This window comes from Bombus huntii, chromosome 13 (assembly GCF_024542735.1).
Source record: "Bombus huntii isolate Logan2020A chromosome 13, iyBomHunt1.1, whole genome shotgun sequence".
NCBI lineage: Eukaryota > Metazoa > Arthropoda > Insecta > Hymenoptera > Apidae > Bombus > Bombus huntii.
Genome location: NC_066250.1, coordinates 2,375,288 through 2,383,873, shown reverse-complemented (window position 1 = coordinate 2,383,873; position 8,586 = coordinate 2,375,288). Strand labels below are relative to the sequence as shown.

The following is an 8,586-nucleotide window of genomic DNA, read 5'->3' as shown; positions in this document are numbered from 1 at the left end:
AAAGATTATTAATCTGTTAACCTAACCAGTTATTATTTAGTGACAGAATGTTTTTTTACACTAATAAATTGCTTTATTTATGCTTAGAAAATGTTTGAATTTTCAAACGTTGGTTATGTTCATCCATGGTGTATTTTGTTCCATAGTATATGACGTGTAATATATTATGTGTTACACTTGACTGTAGGTATAGATATAGTTCATTACACGTTGCCAAACGAGTGCCTTGTTATATCCAAGTACGTATAATAGGTATCATATTATGTTCTATACTTCTTATTTATAAAACTATTAATCTGTCTTTTCGTATTTATATTATTCATGTTTCGCATATACATACATATAATTATATGTATATACATATAGACGCGCACGCTCGCACGTGTATCCAATAAGATTATGGAAAAATATGAAGTTTTAAAACAAGTGGGCGAGGGATCTTTTGGACAAGTATACAAAGCAAAGAAACGATCTGACGGTGAAATCGTAGCTTTCAAAGTAATCCGGAAGGTAAAGCGATAAATATTCGACCAAGTTTATGGTGATGGTTACCTGCTTGGATTCATAATTTTATATATATTTCTGTTTCGTACAAATAAAATTATATAGCGTGGTAGATCATTCAAAGAACTAAAGAGTTTGCGTCAAGAATGTGAAATTCAACGTCATCTTCATCATCCAAATATAATACAAATGCTTGATTCATTTGAAACAGAAAATGAGGTATTGATATAATTTTTGAGAAGAATGTGCAATTATGCATTTCCTGTAGAATACAGCTAATCTTTTCTTTAGATAGTAGTTGTGACTGAGTATGCAGACAAGGAATTGTATGAAATATTAGGTAAAGCAGGTCGTTTGTCGGAACAAAGGGCACAAGTAATAGCTTGTGATCTTGTGTCTGCACTCTACTACTTGCATTCCAACAGAGTATTACACAGGTTCGATATTTTACCTGTTAAAATGTTTTCTGATAATAATAAGTTGTTTCTGCTCTAGGGATCTTAAACCACAAAATGTACTTCTTGAAAGCAATGGAGTTGCAAAGTTATGTGATTTTGGATTTGCTCGCAGTATGAGTACAGGGACGCATGTATTAACTTCTATAAAGGGAACGCCACTGTATATGGCTCCAGAACTTATAGAAGAACGCCCTTATGACCATAATGCAGACTTGTGGTGTGTTAATTTTATAGACAACTAGATGTGAGAATGTTTAGCAAAGCACACTATATATAATACGCATAGCACTTTGTTTCCAGGTCCTTGGGTTGTATTGTGTATGAACTAGTTGTAGGGTCTCCACCTTTTCAAACAACTTCTATTCTACATTTAGTCAGATTGATAAGATTTGAAGCGATAAAGTGGCCTGATTATATTTCTCAAAATTGCAAACAATTTTTACAGGTTGTAGCATATTGATAAGCTTTAGAAGGTTTTTACTTTTTCCTTGTCCATCAATGATAATTTTATTAGTAGGGTTTGCTACAAAAGGATCCTTCGCAAAGGTTAACTTGGCCAGCTCTTTTAGATCATCCTTTTGTCAAAAATAGAATAGTAATAGTAGGTGAAATTGGGCCTACACCATTCACTACACCTTTATCCGCAAGTCAGGCTAGAGAGAAACAGATGCAACTACAGAACTTGGCAGTACAACCTACCAATCATCAATCAAAGTATATATGTATACATATACGTTACAGTCTAAATCTAAATTTACTTAAATCTAACTTTCATCAAAACTGAGTCTGCTCAGTGAATATTGGACTAATAACAGATCTTTGTAAATACTGGTTTTAATTAGTTAATTCGAGAATTAATTGTATTCCGTTAATTAGAACTAGTTGTAATTTCTAGAATTAGCTAGTTAATACTGTCATTGAGACAAGAAATCTTTGATAAAATTTAGTTTTGATTGATGAAATCGAGCAGAGACAGATCTTTAAGTAAATAAGAATTTTATATGAATATAATGCAGATTTTTGGAGAAAGCTATTAAAAAGTTACAAGAGCATGAAAGAACAATCGAAGAACGTCGCCAGAAAACATTTACATCAAATCCGCGTTATCCGATACCACACGGATATTGTCAACATGAAATGAACCAATGTTATACTTTACGACATAGCGAACCAAGCGGAACGGATTCTAGCACTAGTGTCGATGTATTATTAGGAAATCTTAGTTTAAGGGCATCGTTGAAAAGCGACTTACTCTCAGCGGATCATGCATTGTGTCGAAGTGATTGTCCAAATACTACGAATTCAACGAATAAACAAACTGTTTTAACGTTTGATCAGATGTCAAACGTTAAATTACCGGTTCGTTTAAGTGAACGAAACTCGAAACAACATTCGGAAGAAGAAAAATCGGAAAAGAACATTGAACTAAAAAATACCGGTGGTAATAAATTGAATCAGCAGCAGATCGCTCCTCGAGAAGTGGAAACGATTCAATCAGAAAGAGACCATGAAAACGACGAATACGCATGTGATCAACAGCTACGTTGCCGAAGATACGATTCAGTTAATGCTGGACTATCATGTAACAACAGAATACCTGACTGGAATCCGAAGGCTGTCGATAGGCCGATCGAAAACGAAGAATGGATAGCGTTTTTACAACGATCCATGGAGGAAATTATGGAGGGCGAAGTAGGATCGTTGCTTCAACAAAACTGCGTGTCGGTATTTGTATCGCCATTAAGGAATCCAGCAGCCAGTTGTCGCGTTGTCGAATACGTTGCTTGTCTTTTGTCTTTACCATTCGTCGTATCGGTAACGAAAGATTCTCTCGAGAAGATCACGCAAGTATACTTGGATGTTAGAGTCGTGCCGAATCTCGTTTACTCTCTGAAACTTTTAATGTCCGAACGTTCCGAGTTCGAAGTGGACAAAAAGTCTGAACCGACAAATGCAAACACCAGATCAGCATCTACGCTATCCGCGGACGAGTTACAAACTCTAGAATACATGATGCTTGTACTTTGCAGATTAGTTTACAATCGACAACAATTTCTCACTCAATTCTGCGACGCCGTTTACATCGTAAACGGAGTAACGTTGTTACAACAATTGTTGAGTTTGGAAAAAAGAAAAGCACGCGTGGTCGTAGACCTCGTTGCGATTTTAAGCAACATATTACGTTCTCAACCAGAAAATGCTCATCTTGTGGAAAAAGTTGTATTGCATTCGCATTTATCGGGTAAGTTTGTCGACTCGAAATTCTCATGTTTTTATCTTTAATCGGCGGAAGACTTTGATTTAGTTTTCCTCCCCTTTTAATTATTTCACTTTTTTTTTATTTCTTTTATATCGTTTTTTATTTTTTCGCCATTTCTCTTTTATCGTTTGTAAGTCGATTGTCGTTTCGTCATAATATCAACGAAATATTTTTTTCGTTAAAAAGGAAATTCCATAGAGCAGCTCGGTAAACTGCTCACGCATCGACAAACGATACTCCGAATGAGAACATGTCAGCTGATTAGACTCTTAGCCAGATTTTCTTGTAGAGCTTTGCAACAAATCTGGTGTAAGTCTTTGAAGAATCTAGTAGAAAGTTTAATCCTTGACAACGATCAGTGTGTGAGGCTTGTAAGTAATAAAATTACAATTCAAATGAAACAAATAAGAACTCGGGTCGTCGTCGTCTAAAATATAGGCTCGAGAGTACATACGAAATATACTTTCAGGCCGCCGAAGACGCAATCAAGGAATTAAAGGAATTGATGTACTACAATCAACAAAATCCTGTTACTTGATGCATTTCCTTCTTTGAATATTTTAACATTTATTTTTTTTTTGTACTTGACAGCAACAAATTTGCATATTATCTTTTTCTATCAAATTAAACACGATTCCAACGTTATTATTCATTTTATTATTCAACACAGCGTCAAACTAAATGCTACTGTAGCAATTTATTAACTTTGATATTACGATCTAGTGAGTAGCCACTCGATAGATATATCATCCGATAAATCATCGCTATCCGTGGTTTCATTCATTTGTCGTTTGTTACATTCCTCTTTGTACATTTCTAGTAACTTCAGTGTATCCTTTCCGCTGAGTCCTTTTCGTTGACCAAGTTCTGTTTCTTCCTTCTGCGGAATACAAACGTTGAGCAAAAAGAAAGAATTTCAAATTTTTCCTAAATTTCGCTATCAACTCTCGGGGCAACGTAATAATAATAATAATCTTTTGCAGTTATGAATATGGAACCTATATCTCCGTATTGCTGCAAACTTTTCAATTCGCGAAATTGCGCCGATTACTTACTTTCGGTGTAATGGTCGGTTCACCATTTCTTGAAAACGCGTGAGAACTATAATGCATTACACTCGTATAATCGTAACCAATCCCATAATCTGTGACAGTGCCATTGTCGTATTTATTAAAATTATGCTCCTTGCCTGTATAAATCGTAATAACGCGAATAAATTTTGTTTGTCCAAACGTGAATTTCGATTCGATCCGCCAATCATCGAAGTAATCGACGCGTTACCTGGTTTTATATTTTCCCAATTTATCGTCACCCACTCGTCACGATCCGCGGCACTCTGTTGATGGTAAAAGCCTAATGCGTGCATCAACTCGTGCACGACCACACCATGCTGCACGCATCCCGGATTCTGCAAATTCACTACTTGTCCGCGATCGTGCCTGCCAACCAAGGACCAACATCCCGACATTTTGCCCTTTATAGTGATATAGTCGGTATCTGCCTTTTTATAAGGACGAAAACGTATGCAGGTGTTCTTATGGTATTCCTCTATAGCACCTTCGATTACCTCGATATCTTCTTCATCTATAAAAGTACACGTAAATGCGATGGCATCATTTATCTCAGCTTTGTTATCGATATTATCTACTTAACGGGGTACAACGTCTTGACAATTTAAAGAATCGAATCTTCTCTTCTAATTTTCTTAAAATTTGACTTCAAATCTCAAAGGCTTCTAATTTTCTTTAAATTTCAAGGTAGCATACTCCCTTAATAAAATGATTTACCGAAATCCTCTTCCTTTATGTAATAAGGTACAATTCCGCCTGGCCAACGAAACGCGTTATTCACCAGACCATTTTTCCCCCCATCTTCCTCCGAATTAAGCATTATATCTCCTTCGTACAAACCGCTTAATTCCCAAACGTTCTGTTTGTCCTCTTTCGTCCATGATTTTATGCGATCAGCTGTCAGCAGTGAGTAGAAACAAATAACGAATCGTGATTCAATTAGAATGAATTTTCCTACTTCTGCCAATCAATTGGACAGCTTTCTGAGAGAAGGTTCATAAGAGAAAATAGCGCATTGAGTAAATTGCCTCGAATTTTTCGTTTAAATCTTCATTACGTTTGAATCTATAGTTACAACGGCGTTTAAAGTGCCGGCTACTTTCGACCAATGGTGTTTACCACAGACCTTATAGATCCTTTTTTCAAAAAGCTTCTCAATTACGATCATATACCGATGGTTTGATGCTCGTGCCTTTCGTTGAACGTTCCTTCAAATTTCGGCGTTGGTGGAACGATCTTTCGCTTTGAACCGTAATCAGTAGCTTTTGAATCGACACCAATTGCCACCGTTACGAGGAATAATATAATTGCTATTTCACTATTTTTGAACCGAAGCATCCTTAAGCGATAAGTACTATGCTCGATCGTTATTTTTCCGTCGCTGCGATCCAACAAAATATCAACTAGAATACATATCGTACGGTACAACCGTACTTTTATACGCGAACAGGGACATACGTACTTAAATAAATAGACACGTATGCTGCCCACCCTTCGTGTCTTCCATTATCAAACGTTACTTGGTAAAACTTGCTCGTAACCGATATGCACCGTCATTTCCGTTGATTAACCCATTAAGGGCCAACATTGCGTTGACCCAACGCTTCATCCGCAACTTTCTTTTTTCTAGTTTATATTACTGGTAGCGATGAAAATTCTTGTCAAAGTGAAATATGTTTGCGGTCTATTCAAAATAGCGCTTGCCATTTTCTTCGAAAATAATATATCAATGCATATTCATGATAGACGATATCGAGATCGCAAGGAGAATACCAATTTGTTTTCTTATCTCGTTACTTATACATGCAATTAAAAATTATCTCTATAACCATTTGAAGAGCATACGGGAAAACATGGTATCATATACATATGTAGGTCAAAATGATTCGGTAGTTAGTCGTGTAATTCGGTATATGGACATGTCATCTCGGAATCATTTCGGGCCTTTCTCCCCTGCTCTCGTGCTCTCTTGATGTATTCTTGTCAGCTTTCGATCTCTGCCTCGATCGCCATAGCTACTATAATCATCGTTATATTCGAAGATAAAAATCAAAGGAATTTCATATTGCTCTGCACGTTCTATCAACCACGGAAGACTTTCGAACAAAGACATCGGCCATCAGAGAGCACGATATTCGGATTTCTAGTTGAAAAACTATTTTCATATTTAATTGCCTCGCAAGAGTTCTCGATCGCGTTCGAATAGCGGAAAGTGCGTGGAGAGAACGACAATGTCTCGTGTCGCGTGTCGAAGACAATCACTGGTAAACTTGTAATCACGCTTGAAAATCTTTTCAAAGAGCGATCGAAGCAAGGTCAATGACCAGCCTGTTCCAGATTCGAGTAGGAGCTCCACATAGCCTAAATTCTAACCGGATTTCTTGGAACCGCAAGCAAGCAGAATGGTTCTTTCGCGTCTGTTACGATCGGTACACCTTTTTCAAGTAGATACGATGGCTAACTATCGAGTTGCTCGAACATTCGCATTCGTTTCTTTCTCTATTTCTCTTTCGTTTACTTCCAACCATTTCCCCGTTTCTGTCCTCGCCTAAAATCGTGATTACTTTTGTTTGCATGTCAAACGCATTGCAAATAATCTTGCGATTCTCTGTGCAACGTGCTATAACTTGAAACGAATCTGAAAATGTATACAGAAACTACAATGTATTTATTGTAAACATTATCATATGTTTATGGAACATATCCATATTTATAGCGATAATGACTCACGTTAATTTTCCATATTTTGGGATATGAAATCTTTAAAAAAGTTACATATGCTTCTGAAAACTAGAGAATATTCGTTTCACTGTATTGAAAAACAATCAATTTGCTAACGGTATAAACAAATATGTCCAATAAAAATATATCTCGCACATATAAAATATTAGTTGTGAATATAATAAATACGTTTATGATAAAACGTGAACAGAATTAGTTTAAATACGTAATGTTGAAAAAAATACGAACAAACATCGAGCGTGTTGCAAAAGGATCGTATCTTTCTCGCGTGTATCCTCGAGAGGTTCTTCGTGAACCACTGACCCACTGGGGCCGACTGGGGACCCACGGAGAAATATCGGCGGGAACGTCTCGCCGCGTCGGGAACGTATTTCGGTAGTGCGTACACTGACCAAAAAACCATACTCTTTCATGGTTCACTGACCTCGTCCAGCCTCTTCGCACTCTATCTTCTTATTTTTCTTTTTGTCTTTGCCTCGCTACTCGTTACCCATCTACAGTGACTGCCGAAAGTATTTGGACACTTCTAGAAACCATTTCCGAATATATCACGTGTGTTATAGGAATTTTGAAATTTTATTAAATTTTTTAAATTTACGATCATACTGGTAAAATTTCGAACAAAATTGAAAATATACGTACGAGCACGTGGACACTGGGTCGTTATCCAGCGGACCACGCGACATTCTCCGCTTTCCGAACCATTCATTCCTATCTCTAATACGTTTCCTTTTTATTCACCCTGCTTTTTTTCACACCATGACTTTAATTTACATACGGTATCGATACGTTTAACGATAATTGGAAATTAAGTACTGCGCAGACTATAACGTCTTTGCGATAACCGAAGATGCGACTAAAAGATTCTCTGAAAAAAGGCGACATTTTATACGTACCATTCTATTATTAGATAGCTGCAAAAATTAGACAGTTTTGTCATTTCTCTTATTTGTTTGTCACGTTTCTTTGTGTCCCTCCCTCCCTCCCTCCCTCCCTTCTTTTTCCTCCCTCTTTCTTTCCCGCTCTCGATCTCTTTCTCGTCGCCCCTCTATCCCTTCCATTCCCCTTATTCTATCCCCCTTCTCTTTCCCCAACGATACTCGTTCAGGTAACAAGTATTTCCGAGCTCTCGACTCGGTCATACACCTGTGAGAGTGAAAGTGTCCTCCATCCCCACTAAGAAGCTGTGTACCGTACAGCCACGCTGACGAACAACCAGCCCCGACGCTAGAAGAGACAGCAGAAACGACGTCGCTACCGCTATTATCGTCGTCATCGCCTATTGCTACCGCTATCGTCATCGTTCTCAACAAAAGAATATTTTTATCGTGAGAAAACTATCATCTTCGACATCATTCACTTATTTTTATTGCTGGGTTTAACTCATCGTCGCCTGGATTCATTTCGATTCGTTTTCGTTCTTCAAAATTTCGTACCGATGAAACATATTGTCAAATGTATGCAACACGTTGATTCGAACGATCGTTGAAGAAAAAGTTGAGTGGCGTGGTAATGTCGATTTTCCTACGTCTTCGCTTTCTTCGTGAGTTTC

General features: G+C 37.3%; 2 protein-coding genes across 2 annotated transcripts; one reads left to right on the top strand and one right to left on the bottom strand.

Annotated features, from left to right (window-relative positions):
* Positions 1–55: 55 nt before the first annotated feature.
* Positions 56–3,867, top strand: LOC126872489 (serine/threonine-protein kinase fused). Its single transcript, XM_050632518.1, has 10 exons — positions 56–239; positions 367–510; positions 610–723; positions 796–941; positions 1,000–1,179; positions 1,263–1,407; positions 1,480–1,676; positions 1,979–3,204; positions 3,409–3,593; positions 3,692–3,867. The coding sequence occupies exons 1-10, from the start codon at positions 150–152 to the stop codon at positions 3,758–3,760; spliced, it is 2,496 nt and encodes an 831-aa protein (XP_050488475.1). The 5' UTR covers positions 56–149; the 3' UTR covers positions 3,761–3,867.
* Positions 3,868–3,934: 67 nt separating this feature from the next.
* LOC126872505 (hatching enzyme 1.2) lies at positions 3,935–8,580 on the bottom strand. The gene is made up of 5 exons (XM_050632560.1): positions 5,465–8,580; positions 5,010–5,189; positions 4,504–4,806; positions 4,278–4,411; positions 3,935–4,102 (listed from the first exon to the last, which is right to left on the bottom strand). Exons 1-5 carry the CDS (start codon positions 5,628–5,630, stop codon positions 3,935–3,937), a joined length of 951 nt encoding a protein of 316 aa, XP_050488517.1. The 5' UTR covers positions 5,631–8,580.
* Between the last annotated feature and the right edge of the window lie 6 nt (positions 8,581–8,586).

What these genes read in the sequence shown, in the direction of transcription:
- LOC126872489 (XM_050632518.1), top strand. Translation starts at nt 150, where the DNA reads ATGACGTGTAATATATTATGTGTTACACTTGACTGTAGGTATAGATAT. An exon ending in CATTTGAAACAGAAAATGAG is followed by an intron (nt 724 to 795) that starts GTATTGATATAA and finishes TCTTTTCTTTAG; the next exon opens with ATAGTAGTTGTGACTGAGTA. An exon ending in ATTGCATTCGCATTTATCGG is followed by an intron (nt 3,205 to 3,408) that starts GTAAGTTTGTCG and finishes TTCGTTAAAAAG; the next exon opens with GAAATTCCATAGAGCAGCTC.
- LOC126872505 (XM_050632560.1), bottom strand. Translation starts at nt 5,630, where the DNA reads ATGCTTCGGTTCAAAAATAGTGAAATAGCAATTATATTATTCCTCGTA. An exon ending in TTGGGAAAATATAAAACCAG is followed by an intron (nt 4,412 to 4,503) that starts GTAACGCGTCGA and finishes CGATTTATACAG; the next exon opens with GCAAGGAGCATAATTTTAAT. An exon ending in AACCGACCATTACACCGAAA is followed by an intron (nt 4,103 to 4,277) that starts GTAAGTAATCGG and finishes TGTATTCCGCAG; the next exon opens with AAGGAAGAAACAGAACTTGG.